The 26,518-nt window shown below is 44.9% G+C and overlaps 2 protein-coding genes across 12 annotated transcripts in view; one reads left to right on the top strand and one right to left on the bottom strand.

Annotated features, from left to right (window-relative positions):
• The window catches only part of WDFY2 (WD repeat and FYVE domain containing 2), a 149,778-nt gene that overhangs the window by 78,480 nt on the left and 44,780 nt on the right, over positions 1 to 26,518 (top strand). For 5 of the 9 annotated variants that reach the window (XM_074987342.1, XM_074987382.1, XM_074987366.1 and 2 more), the window contains 4 exons: positions 1,507 to 1,608; positions 3,263 to 3,393; positions 5,886 to 5,994; positions 7,407 to 11,354. In XM_074987342.1, coding sequence (XP_074843443.1) covers positions 1,507 to 1,608; positions 3,263 to 3,393; positions 5,886 to 5,994; positions 7,407 to 7,436 — 372 coding nt within the window. In that variant the 3' untranslated portion in view covers positions 7,437 to 11,354. Of the gene's footprint in view, positions 1 to 1,506; positions 1,609 to 3,262; positions 3,394 to 5,885; positions 5,995 to 7,406; positions 11,355 to 21,489; positions 21,604 to 22,494; positions 22,574 to 23,555; positions 23,690 to 26,518 lie in introns of those variants that run through there. The other 4 variants (XR_012644450.1, XR_012644449.1, XR_012644451.1 and 1 more) reach the window with 4 other exon arrangements.
• Positions 25,142 to 26,518, bottom strand: part of DHRS12 (dehydrogenase/reductase 12) — a 51,445-nt gene continuing 50,068 nt past the window's right edge. For all 3 annotated transcript variants that reach the window (XM_074987408.1, XM_074987426.1, XM_074987417.1), the window contains one exon: positions 25,142 to 25,271. In XM_074987408.1, coding sequence (XP_074843509.1) covers positions 25,265 to 25,271 — 7 coding nt within the window. In that variant the 3' untranslated portion in view covers positions 25,142 to 25,264. The remainder of the gene's footprint in view (positions 25,272 to 26,518) is intronic.

Raw genomic sequence — 26,518 nt, 5'->3', positions numbered from 1 at the left:
AAGGACAGACGAGTGGCAAGAAGCTCAGGCCCCTGCCAGTACAGTTGCTGTCACTGAGCTGTTTCCCTGTTGTCTGCTGCCAGCAGAAGCATGTTTGCATCCAGAGAAGCATTTAAAGTTTACCAAAGTTCACCTCCCAATTGAGGATTGAGTTGTCCATCATCACTGCTCCTGTTGGGACGTGGGTGAGGCTAGGCTTTGCTGAGGTTCCTCCATTCTTTACTGCTGGAGGAATTCTGCCTCCCCAAAAAATATTCAACAAATTTTGTTTGTCAAAATTGCTCTATATATAATCGTGCCAGTTTCAATTATTTTGGTGATTTATTTCAAATACCTGTCAGCAAGTATATCCAGAACAATAGAGACATGCACAAAAATCCTCCGAGGAGCCAAAAACTAAAAACCCTACATCGGCCCAGTTCCTTTGTCTCTGGCCCCTCTCCCCAAGCTGTACGTGGGGGCCAGATACCCGCATCTTGTGCCCATCGCAGCTTAACCTGGGTTTCCTACTCAGCTCAAACACTCAGACCATCCTCCCACCTCAGCCCAGCTGCGCCCTCACCACCTCAGGCTAGACATACACCCTTCACCTCAGGCCTTACTTGTGGGTCCCCCTGGTCTAGATGCCCTCACCTCCTGTCCTCTGAGACCCCAGAGATCCGGAGGGAGAAGCAGCCTGATGCTGGGTACCAGGCTTGCAGTTTCCTGCACTCCTCTTACCTTCAGGGCATGCTGGGAACTGCTGCTTCTGGGGACTCTTGTACCTTCCCTACTCCCTTCCCCTGGCCTTGTCTTGTGTGTGTAAGCTGGGCTCTGCAGGGTCCAGCAGTCCATAGAGGTAGCCAACAACTCTGCAGCCCATTTCTGATGGGACCAGACAGAGGCGGGAGGCGGGGGGGAGCAAATTCTGCGCACACATTAGTTTCTGCATAATTCCACATTGTGCAATGGTGCAGAATTCCCCCCAGGAATAATACTAACCCATTAAATTAAACTGTATTGGAAAATAGAGGTTGTTGCTAAAAATAAATGCTAGCAAGATCCGCAAATGAAGGAACTGGTCCTAAGCAGAACTTCACACGCACGAGCGGATCCGGGGAGAGCTGCAGGAGCGTTGGCCTGAATTTCAGACGTACTGAGTATCTGCAGCTTTCACAGGAGCCAGTTACAAGCGCTCAGCATTGCTCTGAATGGCACTGTTCATTTCAGGCATGTAATTTTAAGCATCCATGTTTCGAATGTTGGCCTCTCTTCCTGAAGAGAATCCTGCCTTATGGACGGAAAGTTCCATTGTGAACTTTCAGAACTCAGCAAAATAAATCCCTGAAACACTCTGACTTTTTTTTTTTTTTTAACGATCTTCAGCTTAAAAAGAGTTTTTCTAGAAAAATTCAGCATGAGGCTGTTTGATTATTGCAACGCAAGCCATGTGGCTTGTTCTGCTGTTGGATTCCTATCTGAAGCTTTTTCTGCCTCTTTTCATCGTAACCCTTTTATGTGTTACAGACACCGGAGTGGCTGGACAGCGACTCGTGTCAAAAGTGTGATCAGCCCTTCTTTTGGAATTTTAAACAGATGTGGGACAGTAAGAAAATAGGCCTTAGACAGGTTAGTTCTGTTTTGTATTGGTGGAACAATTTAAAGAGAAGAGAATGTCTGTGAGATCAAGGGCATTTTTTTTTGACATTGTTCAGATGTCTGGGAACTTGTTTAGTTTTTTCTGTTAGCTTTTTGGCAGTTAAAAGCATTTGGCTACCTCATGCCAAGAGAGCAGGAGTGGGCACATAAAGGTCAAAGGGTGGGGTGAACAACTTGGCCCTCACAAGCAGAAGCACTTTGTGCAATCCGTTTCTGTGGAACATGCGCTCTCTACACTGGGTTGGGTAAATTTTGAGCTACACGTGAGCGTAGCTGCCTGAATCTCATTTTGTGTCAACTGGAGTACTCTGTATAAACAACGAATGTGGCCCAGAACTCACTTCAGAAGGTTCTAATGGAACCAGCGTCCAGTCAGTCACTGCTTTCCGTTCCAAGGCAGATATCCATGACTGTTGTTCCAGCTGCCAGGGGTTATTAGCAACACTGATCTACATTTTGTGGTGTGATTTAAAAATGGACAGTGTTAGGTAGCAGGTGTTATTTGCCAAAGGTGTTGCCTGGCCTATTTTATTAGGACGGATTGCGAAAAGCCGAGGAGAATCTGCTCAGATTACTGACTTCAGTTTGGTGCTGTCTGTCACTCAGTTTAACCCGGAGCTGTTATGTGGCCCTCCAGCAGCAATCAGCACAGGGCCTTCAGTATTACAAAACCAGAAAGGAGGGGCAACTCACTCTCATCTATAATCTTCATACACCGCTCCAGAGCCCAGCTCACCATGTATGAGCCTAATGTGGTTCGCTTTGCTTGAAAAGCATTGCTGCTCTCCTGGTTAAATCTGAAAAAGCAGCGAGAGAAACCCCATTGAGCGGCCTGTCAGGAATATATATTTACATGCATGTTCATGTCTGAGATCATACTTGAGAAGGGAGGGGGATTCACCCCATGTCCTGAATGCAGTTATCTAACACTGATACACAGATAGAAGTCTCCCACTGATACTATAGGCAGTTCTTGTAACACGAGTGCAGCTTGCATGCATCAAGTCACTACATGAGTGTTAGAATACACAGCTCACTCATGCACACCCAGAACAGAATATCCGGCCAAAGAGAAATTTTGCTGATCAAAATACCAGGCTGAGAAAAGGTTTCCAAAGATCTTTACTGTAGCTAGTGATTTACTGATAATTGGTTAGCAAAATAGCTGTGGTCTAAATTCACCGCATAATAATGCTACTAGCCTTTATGTAGCTCTTTTCATCCACCACTCTGCGTGCTCTGCAGAGGTCAATATCCCTGTGCCTCGCTTCCTCTGCCTGTGAAATGGGTCTAGGGGAAGTGATTTCACCAAGGTCACCCGGAGTCAGAGCAGGAAACAAAACCCAGCTCTTGAGTCTCAGTCTAGTGCTCTACCCACTAGACCACAGTGCCTCCATTTGGTGGCTGTCTTACCCGAGATGCTGAGCAGGATGTGGTTGTTAGTGAAAAGAATTGAAATGTAAAATTGAGACTAGTTTTTTTTCCCCACTATTTAGCTTTTTTCCTTCTGCTCTGAATGAGAGTGCAAAGAATGTGCTGCGGCCTCTGTTGAGCTCTGAAGTGGAGGGAAGATCACCCCTGTACTTTGCTTTTTCCCCTGCTGACCAGTCCTTGCCTTTTTCAGCATCACTGCCGAAAGTGTGGGAAAGCAGTGTGTGGCAAATGCAGCTCGAAGCGCTCCTCCATACCTCTGATGGGATTTGAGTTTGAAGTGAGAGTCTGTGATAGCTGTCACGAATCGATAACGGATGAGGAGTAAGTGTTAACCGATGAGCCCAGTGGCCTCAGAAAAGGCGTAGTGAGATACACATCTCCTCAAGCTCCACTCCCTTGTATCCAGAGGCACTTTGCTCACAGCCAACCAGATGTGAATATCACAGAGCTGTTCAAAGTGCTTTCGACATTAACAGGGCAGGCCAGCTGCCTCCATAGCTCCATGTAGAACAGGGAATTCATTTTCTCTTTTATATGACCAACACACACACGTGCACACCCAAAAGAGAGTATCCAGCGAAGAGGATTTTTGCTGATCAAAACACCAGGCTGAGAAAAGTTTTCTAAAGATCTTTACTGTAGCTAGTGATTGAGTGGTAATTGGTTAGCAAAATAGCCTTAGTCTAAATTCACCACATAATAATGCTACTAGCTCTTAGGTAGCTCTTTTCAACCACTGATTCTGAGTGTTCTGCAAAGGAGATCAGGATCCCTGTGCCTCGCTTCCTCTGTCTATGAAATGGGTCTAGAAGAAGTGCTTTTGCCAAGGGCACCTGGAGTCAGAACAAGGAACAGAACCCATCTCTTGAGTCTCAGTCCACTGCTCTGCCTGCTAGGCCAGACGGCCTCCATTTGGTGGCTGTCTTACTCCAGATGCTGAGCTGGTTGTGGTTGTTAGTGAAAAGTAATGAAATGTGAAATTGAGACTAATTTTTTTCCCCACTTTCAGCTTTTTTACCAGGGCTTGTGGTACACATCTGTCCTTTATCTGGGGATAACCCCAGAAATGGAACATGGACAGATGGGGAGTTTTGTATAAAATAAAGGGTTTATTTCACTTGAAGCTAAAACTCTGGCTTCTGCCAAGACTGCAGTACATAGTAGTGCCTAGCTAAAAAAAAAATTTGAAATATGTAGTTGAAAAATCATTTCTAAAGACGTGGTGCAAAGTAAAAAAAATCCTGTAGTCATGTATTTTAAAGAATCCTTGTTGCTTTCCTTATTTGCTTGGGCTAAATATGAAAGGGGAGCTATTTTCACTGTTTGCCTTGCCACAGATCCCCTTGTGAAGAGACAGACTGCATCTGCCTTACCCACCTTGCCACAGACATACTGTATTTACAAAGTTGACCACCACGACGGACTTCATTTCCTAGCGTACCATGTCACTGTGAGGTTCACAAAAAGTCCATCAGGGAATACTGGGCTGTCTCTGGAGGGATGAGGGAGTGCCAGCCCACTCTGCTTCCGAGATTTCAGCCTGGGGTCTTAATACCTGGGACAGCAGGATGGGCTTCCGTCACAACACCATGCTGCTTCACCAAGGCCACTCACTTTCCCTTCCACCTGTACCTGTTCCATGTGGTTTAATGACAGCTAAGTGCCTATGGGGAAAAAACACACCATCTACAAATACACCAAAAGCAGTGGCTAATTAGAGCGCTGATTTTTTTTTTTTTTGAATAGCCTTTACCTGGTATACCACATAACAATTAGTTGTGGGAAATTGATTTGTTAATTGTGTCTTTTGTGTTTAGTCTGGTGAAACAGGGCATAGCTAGGAGCATTGGGGCGAAATTAAAGGGAGGCCCTTTAGGCTAACTAAAAATAAAAACTTTCCAACAATAGAATCCGTGGGAGTAAGGCTGGATAAAAGTCTCCTTAGGGAAGTACAGGAAACCCCATTGTGTGGGCATTTGAAACTAAACTGAACAGAATACTCGAAAATACGCTGTTGGGAGCCATCTTACGTGAACATGGAGATGGACTGGATGATCTCCTGAGGTGTTTTCAGGTTTTATTTACTGTGGTTTACGAAAGCTCCGGGAGCCCTGATACACAGAGCAGCGCAGTATTGGACAAGGAAAGGTCAGAAGTGCTGTGGTAACTTCGTTGTCCACACAAAAGCAGGTAAACTTAGGTTTTCTGTATCTCATCGGAAAGATTCCTACACAGGAGCTGCCTGGTGTATAGAAAATCTGTCTCTGAAGGAACCCCTGGTTCCCAGGGACTACAAGTCATCCTCCATAGGGTGCGTCTATGCTGCACAGTCCTTGCAGTGGCTTGTAGAGAACATACACTGCACACCTCTCTCGCACAGATATACGTAACAATGTAGATGGGAAGACACTGCTGAGATGAGTAAAGATGCGCAAACCCTATAGATATGTACTCACCGCAGTTCTCTTATATTACTGAAACCCCTCTATCTTTCCTTAGCGCAGGGGGAACCGATAGAGGGGAGGCAGCGGAGAATAGATTGCTTCCTCTCTCCTACCCAAGCCTTGTAGTGTGGGATATAGTTTCAAACCACAGCACGAGAGCAGCCCATTTTTCAGGTCAGCATATGCTGTCGCGAGTGGTGTACTTCGTGAACAAAGCCATCTCCTCTCGCTCAGTAATTAAGATGATTGACTGAAGCAGATTGGTTACTTGCATTGGTGGTCAAATTGTCATTTCTTCCTTTTGTGCATAGTTCAGGGCAATACTGCAGTCTCTGCCTCCTTGACTCTTGATGTTTGATCTTTCTTTAGGCGCGCACCTACAGCCACTTTCCATGACAGTAAGCACAACATTGTCCATGTACACTTTGACGCAACCAGGGGATGGTTACTGACTTCCGGGACAGACAAAATTATTAAGGTAAGAGAAGGGAGGGTGCGCTGGTTAATTTTCTGTCTCCCTTTCCTTTCTCATGGGCTGGGGAATCTCTCTGCTTCCCTCACACATAGCTGCTTTTCACTACCACTCAGAGATTTTTCTGCCCAGTAGGGATCGTCAGTATAGATGTGCTCTACAATTGAATTATTTTATCAGGAAGTTGATACAGACATTCCCTTGAGTGTCACCCTGTTGATCAAAAGCTGTTCTGGGGCAGTACATTCTCCTCTCTCGTAAGTGTCTGGCCTTGTCATGCTGTCAGCATGGCAGGGGGTGAGAGGGCAGTTTCAGATTGAGCTGGTCATTCGGTGTGTCAGATCCAAGGCTGGCCGGGAAACTGTTGGAAGTGAATTAATTTTATGCCTGAGTCAGCAAGTTCCTTTGCACCTTTCCATATGAGTAAGGGCACTGTTACTTCAAACTAATGCTGTCTTTTGTAGTATAGTAAATGCTCAGTTTACGCACAGGTTGTGTCCTGGGCAACCCCCATGTAAATCAAATTTCAGATAAATTGCAGGTGGGGTGGGGGGGCAGGGGAGGATCCCTGGAATTCCCCTGGCTGGGGGAAGTGGGTGGCTGGAGCCTCTGCTCCAGCTGGCAACTCTGGCTCTCCCTCCAGTTGGGTAGGGGCTGGTCTAGGGGCGGGGCAGGGTGCTCCTGCTCCAGTTGCCAGCCATGCCGAGCAGACATGGTGTCCCTGCCGGCCCCCATCCCCAGCATGGCTTGGCTCCAGGGCTCCGTGGGCGACTGTAGCTCCAGCTGCAGCACCGGAGCCCTGGGCAGCTCCAGCCACAACTTGGCTTGGTCTGGGCAGCTCCAGCCATGCCGGGCCCCTCTCCACCCCAGCGTTGCAGCGCCGGGCAGATGCAAGGCAGGAGCTGCCTCCTAAGGAGCCCCTGGTCCGGCCAGCAGCGTTGGAGTGAGCAGCGAGGTGGGATACAAGCAAGTAGAGTCCACCCGGACTTGACTTGCGTTGATCTCAAAACACGTAAATCGAGTCTGCGCAAAGTGAGGCTCTACCATGTTAGTACCAACACCAGTGTTTCTTGTGAGCTGAGCACTTGGGCTGCCACCCAGGAGAGATTCAGACGCTGCCCAGCTGATTAGCTGAGCTCCCACAGGTGTCAGCATGTGTTTCTCTTGGTGATGCACATCCACACAGGTCTTGGTGCACACAACATTTATTCCACCCATGGATGGAAAAAAAAAAATGGATCCCTGACCAACTCCAGTATAAATGCTGGAGGTTGAAGCCAGTTTGGGTTGGAGGCTGGCCGCTTGTGAACCCCACGTAATAATCTTACAGTCCCTGACTTTTGAAGGCCCCCTGCTTTATCAGTAGAGCACGGTACTTTTCCCGGTGATATTACATACATTCTTATTATTTTTAACAGTTGTGGGATATGACACCTGTAGTGTCTTGATGATACATCAGTGGAACTTAGAAGGTGGTATTTACTGAAGAAACAGATTACCTAAACCTAATCCTATTGCAGAAGATAAAACGCTGTGTGTGTATATGGCAGATAAGGAAGGAGTGAATGCATCCATGATGAATTTTCAAGTCATCTTCTAGATCAAGGTTGAACATTTGCACGAAGACTCTATTTCAACTTGTTCTCAAAATATCCAAGAAGGTATTTTTTTAACTAATGGTTTGTACGATATGATTATGATCAGTTATTGTGCGTTTATCTGCAAAATCTGTGTGCAGTGCAATTTAATTTTTATACTTTGTTACGTTGCTGTACTTGTTGCATTGTGTGCAAGGGTTCTTAGTTTTGAGTCTGGACTTGTAAGAAAGTTTCCAGTCTCAACATACGGTACAAAGCTATCAGAGTTCCCCCAGAGAGTGTGTCCATTTATTGGTGATGTTTCTGCTGACAGCCTCTTCGGTGGAGAAACTTTGAACAAGACCCTGCAACTTTGCTGACTACATCATAAAGGATCTCCAGACCTATTGCACCCTTCCAAAAGAAGGGGTCTTCCACCTACTTTTTCTAGCACCTTGAGATAGTATTTTATTGTTGCATAAGATGAAATTTGGTTCCTTTTGCCTGTTCCCTTGCCACACAGATTGCAAAATCGAGGGGCTGGGTTGCTTAGCAACTAATCTTAACATAGCTGAAGTAGTTTTCCAGCCCCCAGTTTTCACGGAGGGTCCACACCAGTTGGATGAGGCTACACAGGCTTGTTCAAATTAAAGTAGCACTGTGGGATTCTTATAGAAGAGAGTCTAAACTGGCTTTGGGCCCAAACCAGCCTGTTCCTTCCTCACGAAGCAGCATGTCAGTGTTTACATCTGTTCCTTTTGCTGGAGAGAATTTTAACTTCCCCATTCCTGTTCCCCCACCTAGTTATTCCTATTTATTTTAAAGTTACTGATGTTTTTTATGAATCATGTATGTCGTCCAGAAACAAACATTGCTGACTCATGCCCATTGTCCTGCTGTTGGGTTCAGCAGTTTCTTTTTAAAAATAAAAATGATTGCAAAATCCACTCGGGCACAAATGACCTTTTTAAAGGGATATTGTCGAGGTGAATAAGCAGGAAAACTGTTCTCCTTGCCCCAGGGGTTCCATCTTGAAGGTCTTTGCTTTCTGGATTCTTCGAATGTTTCTTTTATTATTGCTGCACTCAAAAGGGACTTTAAGTGGAAAGACGGCAGCAGGTACTGCAAGGCCTTTCATAGGATGTTACGGCTGATGCGCGACGAGTGATCAGCAAGTCAGTGGCATAACCTAGGTCTTCTGGGTGGCTGGGAAGTGACTTCACAGTGAAGGCATAGCCCAGTAGTTAGAACATTGGCCTTGTAAACCCAGGGATGAGAGCTCAATCCTTGAGGGGGCCTTCAAGGGTTCTGGGGCAGGTTGGATGATTTTAATGAAAAACTGTGAGGGATGGTGAATAGGTACTGCTATGAGTGCAGGGAACGGAACTCGATGACCTCTAGAGGTCCCTTCCAGTTCTACCAGAGATGTGTATCTGCATGTTTTGACTTGTCCCACTCTGCAGCGTGGAGCATACTGATGCGTACCCACTTTTGTCAAGCAGATTGCAGTGTGTGGCTGTCAAACGTCGTGTAGTGCGAAGTATGTTCATACAGCCCTGGAAACACCTGCTCTTGCCCCTTTGCCTGCAGTAGGTGTCTTAAAAAAAATGAAGAACTAGTTATATTTTGTTCACCTGTCATCAGTTGTCATGGTAAAGAGTCAGTGAGTAGGTGAGTGCGCATGCCAGGGCTGGTAAATCTGCCTGACAGTTCTGTAATTGGTAGTGTTTACTATATGTTGGTAGGTAATACCAATCTTTATATTCTCCTTTTCCAAGTGACCCCGTTCTTGGTTTATTGGACATCTTGCCTATTATCTGTTTCTCCTCTGAGTAGCCCATTTTAATCTCTGTTTTCACACATGATAAAGATTCAGCTGAAAGACTCTTTTCCAATGTAAATGTTAATTCTTTTGCAAGCTATCTTGCTTTCTCTCATGGTAGCTGGCTGCTATTTTTATCCACCCACTAAAATGTCCTTTCAAAGGTGGGTCCTTACACCTGTTCCATGCTGTATGATGACTGAAATTTCTTCTGCTGCAAAAGCCCTGCATGATATCTCTGTGGTTTCCCAGTATCCAAATGTTCATTGCAGCTGGATTATGCCACACCACAACACCTTGGAAGGATTGCACTACTTTCCCAAAACCAGGTCACTTTGCTGCTGCTCTGAAGAAGTACGCAGTGAAGTGCGTAAAAGAAACACCAGGAAATACTAAACTAAACAACTTGGACCAGGGTGTTGCATAAAAATGAACACACTTAGCCCTGGTCTACCCTACAAAGCTATCTCAAAGTAAGGTACCTCACATCAAGCTAACTTCCTAAGCACCTACGCTGAAATGTAGCGCACATCTATGTATCTTGTGCACTACACTGACTGAACTCTACTCCCAGAAGAGATTTAATGCTTCAGTCAGTATTGTTGGGTTGATGTGGTGTCATTGTGGACACTCCATTGCTTACACCAACTCTTGCTGCCTTTCAGGAGTTGTCCCACAATTCCCCACACCGACTGTTCAGTCAGTGCAAGCACTCATGGTCAAAAGGAGCGTAGCATGGGCATGCAAAAGTGATTTAATTTCTGTGGTGGCTGCTATGTTGAGGTAGCCTAGAGCATCTTTGAGTGCATCTAGGCTACAAAACTAAGGGAAATGCTCAGGGGTCAGCTCAACGTTTGGGGTAAGTTATTAAATTTCTATTGAAGTCAGAGGAGCTGACGGTTTGTACCAGCTGAGGATTTGCCCAAATATCTCCTCCATAATGAAGAACTGGACTCCAGCATCCTATTTGTCTTTAGGAGAGTTTGACTGCACTGTGAAAACAGACTTTAGTGCCTTTGCAGAGGAGTCCACTTGATCATTACAATTCAAATGCTATGGATAGGAGCCTGAGAAATCCATTCCACAGTTGGGTTGTTGTACTTGTGGCTAGAAAAAGTCTGATGCATTGGGCAGTTCAGGGTTCAGTCTGTTAATAAAAAGTACGGTCTTGACTGGAGGATGCTTGAGCTAACAGGGTCTGTTCGCTTGTGGTAATCACGTAGCTTTCACTGGAGCTGCATCTTGTGTATTGAAAGGGAGAGCACCCCTGTCTCATTTGAACCTCCGCTGCTTTATCTCCCAAATAAAACTACAAGGATTTGACACTGGGAGAGATAAGAAGAATGTCCAATCTCTAGGATGAATGTCCGTTTCTTTCGGCTCTTTGATCAGCCTGCATCCTGAAGTTCCAGTGGCCTGCTCCATTCTCACTGACTCTCACTGCAGTTAATAAAATTATCCTTTTTTCTTTTAACTTGGAAGTGAAAAAAGGGCATTTTTCAACAAGGATGTTAAATTACACTCGAAGGAGTATAAACAGAATCCTCTGCCTTCTTGGGATAGTCAATTAAACGAAACAAAACGCCACTGTTCAAGATTTTTCCACTGCGTGAGTGGAATGCAGAAAACACTAATCTTCCTCCACTCTTGATCTAAACTTTTGAGATTTTCCTCTATCCTCTTTCTTTGCTTTTTTTCTACATTCAGGGAAGCTGTGCAGTCTGTGTGGTTTAAAAACCAATAATTACTGCAATGATTATGGAAAATAAGCCCCACTATTATTGTATGTTGCACTGACAATAAGAGTGTGTTGGCAGTTGATCTTAGGCAAGATATTACTATAACTACATATGTTCATGCTGGGTGATTGATAATTAAAGAAAAATATTTCTGAGGGTTTGGGGTTGGAGGAGATGCTGAGAAGAGCTTTGGGGTGGGTTCTTTTGTTTTTGTTTTGTTTGTTTTGTTTATTTTAAGGAAGGAGCTAGGAATGAGAGGAAATTAGGAAAGGAAAAATGTATGCTGACTGGCAGTATTTTTCATAGAGAACGGTGATAGTCTCCAGAGGATATAAGAAAAACACTTACTGCATGGGCAGTTGCAAACTGGACTAGACAGAGGGCTAAGACATACTATTGCACTGGTAAGAAGAGCCTACAGATATCTTGGTAGGTGTCTGTCTGTTTTCTATGACGTGAAGGTTATCCAGAAGCTTTTTGAACTTAGTATGACAGAAGGAAAGAAGGGCAGCTTTAGACACCACATGGTACGATCCTTGGAGCATCCAAGGGGATAGCAGTTAAGTAACCCTGGCAGACCTAAACTTTAAACATGTATCGTATTGGGCCAAGAACTGGGAGGGGTCATATTTCCTCAGTATTGGGTCAGTTGCTGATGAGTCAGTGGGATGTCGCACACTGGAAAAGGATTCCATGTGGCTCAGTCTAGTTGCAGAAAGAAGCCATTAGTTTTAAGCAAACGAAAAAAAATTATTGTAAGAGAAAATGTTGAATGTTCTCCTAAGCAGATTTGTTTCATTTCATCAGACTTACGTGTAAGTGAAAAATACTGAGATTGTTATCAACCCAAAACGTTAGGGCTGCTGTGACGGTTATTTTAGAATGTTGTGCTTGAATGTCCTTACTGTTTACAAGAGAGCTTGGATACAGGGATCAGATTAATTAACATTTAAATCTATTTTATAGTATGTAAAAACTGTGAATGTGTACTTATTCCATGTAAGTGTCCTAAACATTTACAGAAAACGGCTTCAACCAGTTTAAACAAATGGGTGTATTTTTTTCAATGGCACTTTTCTCATCTTTTCACTAGCCATACGCATTTTGGTATGGTTAAAAAACCAAACAGACCCCCAAACCTTAACCACATTTTAGGAGCTGCCGACTGCCCTGAACTTGAAGAGATTTGGGCATAAGAGACAAGTATGCACAAGCTTGCTGGTTTTGAATGAGCCAAAAGTATGGCAAAATACTGTAAGAGCAGGTATGTTACAGAATCACTTGTGTGTAGCAGGGATGGAAAAGATGGGTCTAGATTTTTCCACATATTCTCACATCAGAGTCAGAATCTTGTGTGCACATAAGAGAAAAATTTAGCCTCCAGCTTTGGACCAAAAAAGGGCCCAAAATTCTAACTTTTGGGATTCAAAGAGATTCTCCCTTTAATTCTGTGTGGCTGCCTCTATATCTTTTTCAGTTTGGTAGGGTGGGTTTTTGGGTTGTTTTTTTTTTTGGTTTTTTTTTTTGGTTTTGTTTATTGCATTATTACCCATTTTTCCATTCCATTTGTTTGTGTTCAGTGAAACTGAAATCTTTTCCCATGGGGGACAGAGCACAGAGCCTCATTGGCAAAACAATTCAAAAGAAACAGTGCTAAATGTTGTCAGACCAACCAACTTCATAGTGGCGATGCCCATTAGTCAATGGGTTACAAAGCTGAACCCGGTTCTACTATGGTAACCCTTTTTATTGATCTCAGCATGCCCACAGGCCCTGGACAGGATCAGGATCATATGCTGAGTAAGGACTGTCCTGGGTGGTGTTGCTAGCCAGGGACTCTGGAAACCTGGAGCTCAGTTCCCTGCTCTGGTAGAGATCTCCTTTGTGACTTGTACAACTCACTGAGTCCCTCTGTGCTGAGGTACGCAATCTATAAGGTAGGAGGGCTAGCACTTTCTTGCCTCACCAGGGTGATATGATTATAATGCATGAAGAGTGAGATGCTCCAATATATTACAGCAATGGGAGCCATGTAACTGAGGCCTGATCTACAGTTGGAGGAAAAATTACTTTTAGGTACACAAATCCAGCTATGAGAATTGTGTACCTGGAGTCGATTGATCTAAAATCAATTTTTGCCCCCATCACCACAGCAGGAGGTCAACGGGAGGAACTCTGTGGTCGGCTTCCCTGACTTCTAGCGATTGCCAGAAGTACTGAGGTAGATGGTGGTGCCATGACAGTTTGATCTAGCGCGTCCCAACTAGGTGCACTAAATCGAACCTGGAAAGATCGCCCGCCAGTGGATTGATCTTCCCGTAAGTGCAGACGTACCGTCTGTCTGCATTGCTATTGCAGCTTTGTCACGTGGGCAGTGTATTCCTCCTTTATTCCCAGGTGAGTGTTCTCTTGGTGATTTAAAAAAAAATCCCACCCTGCCAAGAGGCGGTAGCTTTATCACTCCCACCAAAGCACGGTCTGTACTGGTGCTTTTCAGCACTAAAACATCTTTCGCTTGGGTGTTTGTTCACACCCCCGAACAACTAAAGTTTTAGTGCTGCAAGGGACAGCGTAGGCTCAGCCTTCTATTCTGTGAACAGTCAGGACTCCCTTGAGCAGATCTGAAATGTCCCTCACCGTTTCCCTGAGGATGAATAGCACATCTGTGTCCCTCCACCAAGAAATTGTCACTGGTAATCACTTGGGAAGGTGGGTCGCAATCAGTGTAGTATTGGTGAAAATGGGGCTCAGTAAATGTAGGGAGATAGGACCCCTGTGTGTAGGGTGGAATAAAATCAATAGCATATCTTCAACACAGGCCATCTGACCACTTACAGCATGTTGGTAAAACTCATTTGCTCCAGTTTGGGCCTTGCTATACATTTACTCCAAAAATAATATTGTATCAGAGATAAATATGTAATCATGATGATTCCTTAAGACTATTTTCCAGAGGAAAATTTTTCAGACTATTTCACTTAGTCTTGATTTTATTCAATCTATTTTGGGTCCATTATATTGACCAAATAAAACCCTTGCTAACCTCCGATTTATATACAGTAAACCCTCGATTTAACGGACCCCGATACAACGGACTTTGGAAATAACGGACACTGTTTGCCAGGCCACTCTGCCCCCAAATATATGCTGGAGACTCACCAAAGCCACTGTCAGGGCTGGAGGAGCTGCCAGAATGGTAGGGCTGCCAGGGCCAGAGGGGCCACCATAGCAACTGGGGCCACCAGGTCCAGAGGAACCTGGGGGAGGGGCAGTGGTGGGGTGCAGGAGCTCTCCACCCCCAGCCGTGTGTCTGTGGAGCATGTTGGCACCCAGCTGCTGCTGCCTGCAACGGCGCTGAGCAGCTGCCACGGTGTGGGAGGCTGCTGCCCGCTGGCAGGCTGGAGGTGGCCACACTCTACCTTTGCACAGGCGGCTCGGAGCCGGTGGCTGGAGGAGCTGCAGCGCTGAGAACTGCAGGCAGTGCAAGGAGCCAGGGCGGCATTCAGCTCCTCTCCTGGTAGTTGGGAGAGGGAGATGGAGGTGCGAGGGGAAGAATGGGGCAGGAGGGGGGAAGGAATGTGGGGGTGAGGACAGGAGTGAGTGATGGGCTGGGAAGGTAGTGCATCATCGTACAGTATCATCATTCAGATATAACAGATTTTCGGCATTAACAGGCACCCCTTCCCCCCATGAGTCCGTTAAATCGAGGGTTTACTGTAGAATTTAATTTTTAAGACAGGACAAACACCTGATTTGTGTTCCAGTCAGTGTTCCTCTAACCCTTCTTCATCACAGTTTATAATATTTGTGGGCATAAATGATCAAAACTACCACTTTCTTTGTCTTGCAGTGCCTGTATGTAAGATGCATATCTCCAAGATACTTTACTATGTTTTTCAACATGAATTTCACAGTTTACTAAACTGTACTAATTCTACCAAATTTCCATCAAAATCTACCTTTTGTCTCTCCACCCTCTTCCTTGTGTTTCATTTTTAATAGGGTAATTTTGGGTATACAGTCTCATTTGTTGCTACACAGCTGCCTGTTCTTCTATGCCAGAATAAAACTGACTTCTTCTAAACAATGAGTTAAAAAGGCCATTCTTTTTAATGAGATTCATTTTCACTTACCACATTTGGAAGGAACTGAGCAGACAATGGGAGCAGGATATGGGGGATGCCAGATTCTTGGCATCTTCCTGATGGATGGCATGACTACGTAGTTCCCACTATGGCTCCAGAACCTTTTCCCTGAGTTAACATCTTGGATTTACTTATATGTCGGTGGTCCATCACTGATGATTATGGTGAAGTATATAAGAATATAAGCTGTGTGTCTAAAAATTGCCCACACACCTTTTTATAGTTTATATAAAGTGAGAAAACCATTGCCCGGGGCAATCCCATGGTCTCGGTTGTGGAAGCCAGATTCCAGTGCCACAAAGATTTATTATAGCTCAGGACTTTTTAAATGGCAGTGGGAGACCAGAATGTCTTCTATGCCTGTCATGCTTTCTGTGCCCCAGAGCATGCGGCTGAACCCTTTCATGGCCATGGAATTACAGACTGATATTCTCCACTCGCTCTAATGGAGCAATCTTCACTCCCTAGGGAAAGGCGGTTTCTGTAGGTCGCTGAGGGTGAGAGACCCATTGGCCACCCTCACCTGGTTTGGCCTGCTCAGTGAAGCAGTTTCCTGGGTGTAGCCACTTGGAGGCAAACAGCTACTTGGAGCCACAGATAAGAACTTGGCATAGGTGGAACCCAAAGCAAATAAATGACTCCCAAAGGAGCACAACCTGCTCCTTCAACAGAGGTACTATCCCATCCTCGTCCCGAGACATCTCTGGCTTTACTTATTAATGCATTAATAGCTGACACATTGGTATGTAGGCATCCTTCAGTCTGCATAGACTATGGATCGTGCCCTTTACAGTTTCAATTGAGGGCTTCATTTACAGCGTCTACTGTGACTATGAAGACCCACACAGATGGGTAGAAGCAAAACAAGCCCAACTTTTCTGAAAGCTTCTCTGGTGTCATGCCCAGGCACACAGATTCAGCAGGTCTCCGTGTGTTTCCTCAGCCTCTTCACTGTTGGATTAAGCAAGTAAGAGGCATAGTAATGAGGCTGAGGAGTCTTTGACTGCATTAGTCACAACCTCCCATTTATTGAGGGTCTGGGCTACACTACAAATGTAAGATGATGGAAGCCACCTTGCATTGTCCTAACAATATATGCCTTTATGCTACTGGATCCCTTCTGCTGACCTCCCCTGCTTGTGGTAGCAACTTAATGACTCCACCTCCACAAAAGAGAGAGCACATAATTCAGTATCGCTAGGTGGACAGACAGTGTAGGCACTGCACTCTGTAAGTCTACTGAATTGGTCTTCAGGTGTCCTGTAGTGCTGCTCTGGAGATCATTTTCAGCTCTGCTGCACAGCTGCCAACAACACAGAAGACAGCCTCTCCCCCCTTAAACCCTGGGAGTGTGTGAATTCCTATTCTGTTTGGTCAGCTCAAGGAACTTGCCAGCCCAGGGGATCATGGCAACTTAGCACTCCCAAATGCACTCCACCGGCAGTACACAGGAGGGTGGTGGATCTTCTTGGTCTCTGGAGAGAAAAGTCTTTGCAAGCCCAGCTGCAGTCTAGCCAGACAAACAGACGTCTATGAAAAGAACAGGTGGGAGAGAAGAGCTGCAGAAGGGACATGCAGCAGAACTTTGACAGATGGACCAGAAGACAAGGGAAGTGAAGGATCATTCATAACACACGAGGGAGGCAGTGCAAATTTTGTCACTGGAAGTGCTCCTACTAAAAGCAATAGAGAAAGGGCGCCTAGTGCAGCCAACACGGAACTGCCCAGGCCTGCTGCAGTCCTGGGGGTAGGAGGAGTGTGTTTAATAACCGCTGTGTGGAGCTAAATGGGAACTGAATGACCACAGAGCTTAGCAGGAGCTTAAGTCAGTCTTAACCTCAGAGTCTGCAAATCCAGGGCAACTGCTACTAGCAGCTTCAAGGGAAGGGTGGGGTGGGCTTCCTGGGTATTCCTTCCTTCCCAGCTTCCTAAAGCTGGCTCAGACAGAGACTGCAATTTGAGAGGCTTAATGCTACTCCCTGATCCCAAAATAACATCCATGTTTCTAGCAGGATGGTGCATTGTCCACCAGGTCATCCCACGCGGGCCTCCCACAAGTTGCTGCATGAGGCTGGGCCATACCTCCACCTTGGCTTGAACAGCAAATCAGTTCATTGAATAACAAAGGATTCTGATTGTGTTCTGGCTTGTCCTGGAGTGTAATAAGAATTTTTTTTAAATGGCAACCTTGCATTAGGCCCAGAACATGTGCTGCCAAGGTTGCGTTGTGCTTTGCATGCCTTGCTGCAGACAGTTAGCACATCCTCCACACAGGTGTAGAGGCTTTCACAGATGTGGGAGGGGGAGTATGTGTGACATACTAAGTGAGATAAGAAACACCTCTCGGACCGCTAACATGGAACTAAGAGCCTAAATGCTTTCACTGAAAAACATGGAGACCATCCAAGGAGAATGAATATGCTATGCACAGTGGGATGCTGTGGATTATGGAGGACCAATCAGAGATGTTGAGGCATCTGGTTGAGCTTCAAAAAAAGCAGTTTTTGAGGTCAGGCTGTGTGCAGCCCATGCAAAACTGCCTGCAAACATCTCCCTGGTTCCACTCCTCCTCCCGCATACATTCCAGGATGCAAGATGGGGGAATCCGTCCACTCATCATCATAAATGGGTGACAAGAACACAATGTTGCCATTTAAAGACCTGTCATGGGCAACACTGCTGTGCTTTCACAGACAAGTTGGCTTGGTTCCACTTCTCCCAATTTTAACACACCAATTGCTGAAGGTTAAATTATTTTCCTATCTTTTCCATTTGTGCAGTAAAAATCAACATTTTGGGAATGAAATGTTCTTTATGTTGAGGAATGTGGGTGACATATGAATAAATTAAGGTAATAGCCAAACCAAGTCAACCACACCAGAGCACCAGGCTAAGCCACAGACAAGCCTCTCCCAATGCTCCTAGGATTTTACCCCGCGACCCTGCTCGTTGTACACGGTGGATCTGGTCGCAACGGGGTTTTCAGGGTGTGTAACTAGTGCCGACGCAAACTATGTGTTCGCCCAAGGAAGAACGACAGCAAGTTGTTAAAGTTTAGGAACCAAACAGGGATTTTATTTAAGGGAAGTTGAAGGTATGACTTATCACTTACACTAGCCTAACAGTTACAAATCTAAATTAGCCCTTGCCTTTCTAGTCCTAGCACAGGATTTTAATGCCTACTTGGCTAATAGCCCTCAAACAATAGAACAGTGTAACCAAAGCAATACTATCTAACCCCTTCTATTACTTACTGTGCACTTCAGGGCGACCATGCTATTCTTCTTCGCGTGCTGTGAAACGGAAATAATTATTACAGAGCTATATATTATATTTACTTGTTTATTCCTGGCTCTTCCTTAGGTTTACCAGGTCACTCAACCCTTGGCCGAACTACCTCGGGGAGCAGATTTTATTGAATAAGGGAATTTGCCTATGCTAACTAAGCTTATCCCTGTTACTTAAATGGGTTGCCCTGCTGGCCAAACAGGGGAGAGCCCAATATATGTGGGGTTTGCCTAATGAAAGGTTTTCCCCTTAATAACAAACACACTTGGGGTTTTCCTACTTAAAGGTTATCCCCTTAGTTAAATGTGGGGGTTTTCCTATTTAAAGGTTATCCCCTCCAAATTACCCGAAACGGGTTATATTTACTAGGGTTGTCCCTTTACTGGGTTATCCCTAGCCACTCTACCCTCCTAAGTAGGGGGGAGCTAATAGCTCTGTATAATGAACAATAATAATAATCCTGACTAATCTTCTATAGGCATGCGATATTCTCAGCCTAGGCCAATAAGATTGGCCTCCTGTGCTTTACAATAACAGACTAGAAAGCGGGGGTTACAAAATTTAAGACGCAAAATGTGGAATCTGGGGTAGTCCCAGTCCACTACCTAAACCAGTACCGTATACTCAGATTCTCTAAGTACAAAGCAACAATAATACACTATAAACTTAAGAACTGCAATAAGAAACAGTAAACATAACAGGAAAAAGATTAAACTTACATCCATATTAACACAAATAACAACATGCGAATATACAGCATAGGCAATAGAATAGACACATCCAGTTGCTCATGCTGGTATTGGACGTATAGATGGCAAATACCTCCTTTCTCCCGCTCTGTGTTCCGGGCGCCGGGCCCGCAGGTCTCTTCAGAGGCTGGGAAGGTATGACCCTCACGGCGCGCTTTTACGGCTGCCGCGGACAGGTCAGACAGGAAAGAACGGAGGAGGAAGGAAGACCAGGAGGAAAAAGGCTGGCTTGGTACACAAAAAACCTCCTGGATTTTAGAACGACCGTGGTTTTCAGTCACCGGCCCAGGCTAAGGTCGGTGGCTGGAAGGGCAGGGTCGCTGCTGCGGTTCACCCATGCAGGGCACCGTTGTTTAGGCGGCGCGGTCTGCCGGGCAAACCCTCTGGATAAAAGCACCGGAACCTTTCAAGTGATTTCAGCTCTTTGACCACTGGAGCTCTTCTGATCTTCTCTTCTTGTCTTCTCTGGCCCACGGCGGCTAGCGAGCGATGACTGACACGCCGGTCAGCTTCGGCTCTTGCGCCAGTGATCTTCAGCTACGGCCAAAGTCCAGCTCTAAACTCAGTCCTTTTTGATGTCTTCTTGTGGTCCGCTTCCTTCCGAGGCCGACGACGGACTGCCTGGAAGGGGGCTGCGCTCCAGAATTTATGGAGCCAGGGCGGACCTGGTTGGACACCTGTACCTGTCAGGTCTGCTTCTGCGTTGCCCCGGCAACCAGGACGCAGCTGCTCATTGCCTATGCGTGAGCACTCTAAACTAACCTATCAGATTAAAGAATTTCAAACTTCAACCTTATGAATATTTATAGCCTAATGAATATTAATAATAACTGACACTACCTAATGGTTACACCTATACACTTATATAGACCTATACCTATACAGTAATTTAAACCCATTTTTGAGGTAAATTTTTTTTGTGGTTTATTTAATTTTGATGCGGTTCAATAGGGAAATGTGTCATCACTGCTATCAAAGTAGATTTTTCAAATTTAAATGCTTAGTTTTAAGGCTATTTGGTCAGGATGCAGGACAGTCACACAAGCACCACAGCCCATGGACAGGGACATATAAATCACCTCAAAGGAGGATTTTTCTACACTTTATTCTAATCATGGGATTTTTTGGGTGGAGGGGAGGGATGATGATACAAGGAAACTGATGCAATGGGCAGGGATGGGAAGGCACAATGCAGAGAAGCAGCACACAGTACTGTGACTGAAATGGTTTTCTAAGACTCATAGACACACTGGACTCTCCTTATTGCCCTGACAGCCGACTGCAAAATTAGCTGCCAACTAATCCACCTCTGTGCCCTATTCCTGGGGCAAGTTCATTTCCTTTGCCTCACAGATATTATAGACAGCACAGCATGCAGCACTAAACATAGCAAAACTGCTTTCACTGAAGTCTAATCTAGTAAGCAGTCAGCACCAGCAACCCTTTAAGGTCCAAAGACAGACTTCAACACCGTTTTGCGCTTGTTCAGTCTATTGTTAAAATTGCTTATTGCTGTCCAAGTGGCTGGTGTGAAAGGGTTGGATTGTGTCTCCTACGATCACTTTTGGCATTCCAACATTATTCAATGGTTATTTTGCAACCTGGAAAGAGTGTCCTTGATGGTACCATTCTGAATGGACCGGTGTTCCTAAAGATGCCTGGGCCATGCACCTTTCCCAAGCATCCCACAGTTAATGTAGATGAAATGTCTCCTGTGATCCCCCCGTGCTTGCAACACCATTGAAAAGTATCAGTTATGGTTTATGTTCTCTCTGGCAAGGTGGTCTGGTGCCAAGATCAGGATATGTATTCTATCACCCCAGCACAGTAAGGGAACTTCATTAAAGTAAAAGTATCCACTGTGTCCAGCTTTACTACCCTTCTTAGCAAACGTCTGTAATGGCTCTGTACACTTAGATCACAACAGTTCCCATGGTGGATTTACCAATTCCAAACGGATTCCCTACTGACCATTAGCAGCCTGGCATTGCAAGCTTCCCTAGAGCAATTGTCATTCTTTTCTTTACTGTCCAAGCAGGTCACCTGAGTATTGCAGCCCTTCAGAGCTAGGGCACATTATGCACAAAGTTCCTGGACAGCAGCCTTGCATGTTTGAAAGTTTCTACTTGTCCTCTGATAGTTGCGTAATGTGATCTCACAATTCAGTGCTTTTTTTCCCAGGACCAGAAACTGCACAACTATTCTGTGGCTTGCAGCAGGGCTGCTTGAATAACGTTGTGTTCCAGGTGGCAGCTCCTGTCTTGGCTCTGGAAATACTGCAGGATAAGATGTGAGGTAATTGCAATGCTCACAAGAATGCACAGCTGAGCAGGGTCTATGCTTCTCGGGCTATGGCGGATGCTCAGCTAAGCCAGGTCGTGTTCCCATTCCCCACTGTTGCAATGTTTTGGCCCCATGAGACATTGCAAGCCTGTCCAAAAAAAACCCTGTGGTTAGTTGCTCCACAGGACACCCTACCCTACCCCCCCCACCCCGCCCCGGTGCATTGTTCTCTTTGATACACATGCTGCTAGTGTGAACTCACTCCACCAGCACGTGTGGTGTGGACATACATGGCTGACTTAATTACTCTGGTGGCAGGATGTAAACTTACATAAAGTTGATTTAACTTCTGTAGTATAGACTTGCCTTAGTCTTCCTTTCACGCTATTTCCTCTGGAGCAAGGGACCTGTGTTTTTTAGGTAATCTTTTAAATCCAGCTGTAGCTGGGGAAGGGGTAGAGAGCTGATAAAGGTGTAGTTTTCACAAACTTCAAACACCCCTCTTCCCCAGTGCAAAAGAATGCTGAAGAGCCTAACCCTGTGGTGCCCAATACATGTGGGGAACAGGACACCACAGTACGGTAAAATGCAGTTTCTTAGAGCCAGACAGGTGGAACACGTTCCACCCGCTCTGCACATGTGCCCCACCACTTGGTTGGACAAGCGCATGGTGGCAGCTGTGGTGGCCTTGGCACAGCCCTGGCGGTGGTGGCCAAGTGCAGCTTCAGCCCCTTTGGTGAGTCACCAGCTGTTTGCGGCGTGGGAGGTGCCTAGCTCTGGGGGGGGGGGGGGCGGAGAGGGTATTATTGTGAGCGGGGGGGGGGGGGGGGGGGCTGGGGCAATCCTGGAATTTCTGTTGGACATCACTGACCTAAACTGTTCAACATTCAATTCTTCATGTAGCTCTACAAAAACTAGCAGTTGTGGCAACTTTGCCTGGCTGGGGCTCCTGTCTTGGTGGTAACTCGATAATGAAGAGGACATCTTAATGTCACCCTCCTATTTGTGAGTCCCTTGATGGCTGATCAGCCCAATTCTAGAGCCACAGACCTTATCACAGAAAAGGCAGGTGTTAGTAGCTGTTGGAGGGGGCCCTGAGCAATTTTTGACACTTTCCTTCTTTTCTGGCTCTCCTTATCTACACTGCAGAGGGACCTCTCAAAATGCATCACTGCCTTCCCGATTACTGTTATCCACTGGGGTTGGTGTTGGGCAAGGTTCTCCAAATTGTCAACACCGAGGCTGCACTTTTTCATGTGTGCCTTCAGCATGTTCTTATATTGCTTCTGCTGCCCCACAAGGATCCTCTGTCCTTCAGCCAATTCGGAAAACATTGTCTTTTGGGAGGTGCTGATCAGACATCCGAACCACGTGACCAGTCCAATTAAGGTGTTGTTGAATGATAATGGCTTCAATGTTGGTCATGTTCAACTTCTCCAGGATGCTAGTGTTTGCGTGCCTATCCTCCAAAGAGAGATTAGCCTTCTCCTGAGGCAGCATTGATGATATTGTTCAAGTGCTTGTATGTTGTCCAGGTTTACCATGCATACAGTAGCGTTCGAACAACCACTCCACGGTATACAAGGAGCTTTGTCATGGGATATATGTCCCGGTTCTCCACGTTTTCCAGGAGTTCATATGATTAGAAACACGGCCACCTTCTGGACAGAGCTATAATGTCTCCTGATCAGCTGCTGCTTGTCTGCCATTTTCTTTGCTATGGTGTACAATAGGAATCCAAATATCTGGTCTTTTCATTTACCTGAAAACATTATCTGACACGCTCTCCTTAGGAAACAAGTTACAGTACTGCATAGAGGATATAAAATATTGCTATTGGCCTACTCTGGACATACTTCTTGGGTTTGGGCATGTCTATATGGGACATACCATTTTTGTTAAATTTTACTTAGCTTTTTCTTCCTTTTGATAATTTTCCTCTCACTTTGTCTCTTTTGATTTAGTGGCGGACTGACTGCAGCCTCCATATGCTGTTCTTAAGCACCCTTTTCACATCCCAAAATTCTTTCCCCTAACCTTGTACTTGGACAGACAGAAGACTGGCAAGTGAAAGGCAACCTCACCTGTCAAAAGTGGGATTCTAAGGAAAACAAGAAATACATTCAGATATTGAAGCCTCTCCCCCATTTTCATCCAAATTCAAAATCTTGCAAAATCGACATTGGGTAGAATGACAAGCTCTAGTTCTGGATGAATTCAGATGAAATCTAATATAATTGGAAAAATGTGATGATACTGTGCATTAGAGAGCCATAGCACAGAGTTTCAGAGAAGGGAGAACTAGGGAAACATGCAGAGTAGGGAGATGGGACTCACAATTAAAAACTATGGGTCTCTTACTATTTCTAGTTGCTGAGGGTGTGGTGAAGGGCTGCCACTTCTTAATTAGGCCAGTGACGATTTTTGTAGGAGATCCCTTTGTGCCCCCTATTCTTCGGTTATTAAACTTTCCACCTGCTAAATTAAACACTGACTAACATGCTGTATTGCCGCTGATGTGATTGTATTTTAACAAGCAGAGTTTTTAGATGCACTGTCTCTGGGTGGAATTTGCATACATGTGGAGTTTGCCTACCTCCGTTTCCACTGAAAACATTGAGCACTTTTCAAAATACTACCCTTAATCTGAATCAAGTCGGGACATATTCCCTTGCAACCTTACTTGTACCATGTAACAAGGCTAATCTGGGAAACTCTTAATTTGTACATAGTACAGACAACTGGCATTTCAGAAGCAGGTACATAACTGGAGCTGGAACTTTTTGTTTCCTTCAGCTAATTGCAAGGAAGGTCTGCACTGTAAAATCGTTTCCGGTTCAATGGTACATTCTACAAAAATGTGTGATGCATACAAACTTCCTGGCTATACCCTGCACCTGCTTTTGAGACTAGGAGCATGAAATACGGTGTAATACTATGGTTATGGGCAGAGCCCTGGTGCTAGAAGGCAGACTTTGTACAGTAATTCCTCAAGATGCGCAATTTTGAATTGCGTTTAACTTGTATTAATGCAAGTTAAGCGCAACTCAAAATCCTGCTCCCTTGGCCCTGGTTGAATACCCCCAACATTGCCCCAGTTCAAACCCTCCCTGTACACAGCTCTGGCTCAAACCCTCTCCACGCAACTCCACCTTGCCCCCACTGCAGCCCTAACCCATCCCAAGCTTAACCTCCCTTCCTCCCTCCAATGGCCCCAACCCCCCACCAGGCTCTCTCTCTCCCTCTCTCTCTCTCTCGCTCACACACACACACGCACGCGCACCCCAGGACTTACCTTTCAAAAGGACCTCCAGGTGCTCCTGCTGCTTCCCCGGCTCCAGAACGTGGGTTCCACCAGGGGAAAAAGCCCTCCACCGACTTACACGAAATTTGAGTTATGTGAGGATGCGTAGGAACACAACCCTCTCATAACCTGAGGGACTACTATATTTTATTTAGTCTTACATTTTTACACAGAACAAGTTTTCCTCAGATGCAGAATTCAGGACCAGGCCAATGTCAACTTGAAAATAATTACCTGAACATTATTACAATTAACTCTTAGCATTAGAGTTAGAGGAAAGAGTTTGCTTCCCTGATGTGGCTGGTAACACTGTATGATCAGTTCTGTAGCACTGACGTGTTCTTCTGTCTTGGCAACTGCAAAGAGTGGCTACAACCTGAACAGAAACATGTCATAAGAAGATGCAGGGGAGTAAGTCGAAGCATTTTAATGGGGGTTACTCTCTGTCCTGAGCAAAAAAGCTATTAATTTACACAGGAGCACACAGTCCCTTAAGTATTGATCAAGAGTTCTTAAGAGTCATGAAAAATGTAAGGGGCCTGATGGGAATTTTTCTTTAAAGAAGGCAATTAAAAATAAGTTTGCAGTGTAAAGGTAGCATGAAAGCTCTAGTCTTTAGTAAAGGAGGTGAGAGAAAACAATGGTGTTGATACTACAGACTCAGGCTGAAAGTTACTGATCCTTGAAAAATAGCTTCACCAGGTCACTCTTTATGTTGCCTTCCTGTAGTCTGGTATAGTTTTGGATTTTAAAGTATTGAAAGTGTATTGTTTAAAAAGTGCTCTTTGTCCAGGTTGGACAGTCAGTTACTAATGTCTCTTGCCACTATAATTTAAGATGGCACTGAATGTATTTGCTTACATGACACGTATAACCTAATGTGCATTACTTTTAAAATAAAGTTCTCCTTTGCTTCATGACTACATACCTCAACGTACATACTTCAACCACAAAATATGGCAATGGGCTTTTTCCTATGCTGTCCTTAAGTTTTACATAAACACGACTTTGATCATGTTGCTCTCCTTTCCAAATTCATATTATGAATGGAAAGAAAGTTATGGGGTATTGAAATGCCAGTATGGAATATGGACCAAAGTACGTAAGTGCACTTTTCTATTGTTTTTATGCACAGTCTTACTTAGATGGTTTACATCAAACTCACTTCTGCCCAAGTGCAAACTTATTTTAACTAAGAAACCCTGAAAAGAACACAAACTTTTAAGTTAATTAAGCTTTACAGCCTGCTAGGTAAGGAAATGCAGCTAATGCATATGCTTTGTTTTAATTCTTGTCCAAACAACTGAAGCAGATAATGTGGTATATATGTAACTTCATGTCCACTGTTAAATAAATTCCCTCTGTCTTTATGTGGTTATTCATTATGCATTTTGGACTCTCCATTTTGAAATTTTGCCTTCAACCAGAACAAACCTGGTGTGATGGGTAGTGTTCAACTACTGCAAATTGAGTAAAATATACTTAATTCCCTAATAATATTGACATATATGTACCATTAGTCAGAATATGACACAAGGGAGGGCTTTGCATATTTTTATACTGGTAGTAGGAAATTCCACTTGCACAGGAATTTGGCTTACTAATAAGTTTCTCATTACTGAA

This window comes from Carettochelys insculpta, chromosome 1, assembly GCF_033958435.1.
Source record: "Carettochelys insculpta isolate YL-2023 chromosome 1, ASM3395843v1, whole genome shotgun sequence".
Lineage (NCBI taxonomy): Eukaryota > Metazoa > Chordata > Testudines > Carettochelyidae > Carettochelys > Carettochelys insculpta.
The sequence above is the reverse complement of the archived record's forward strand: the minus strand, read 5'-3'. Positions and strand labels throughout refer to the sequence as shown.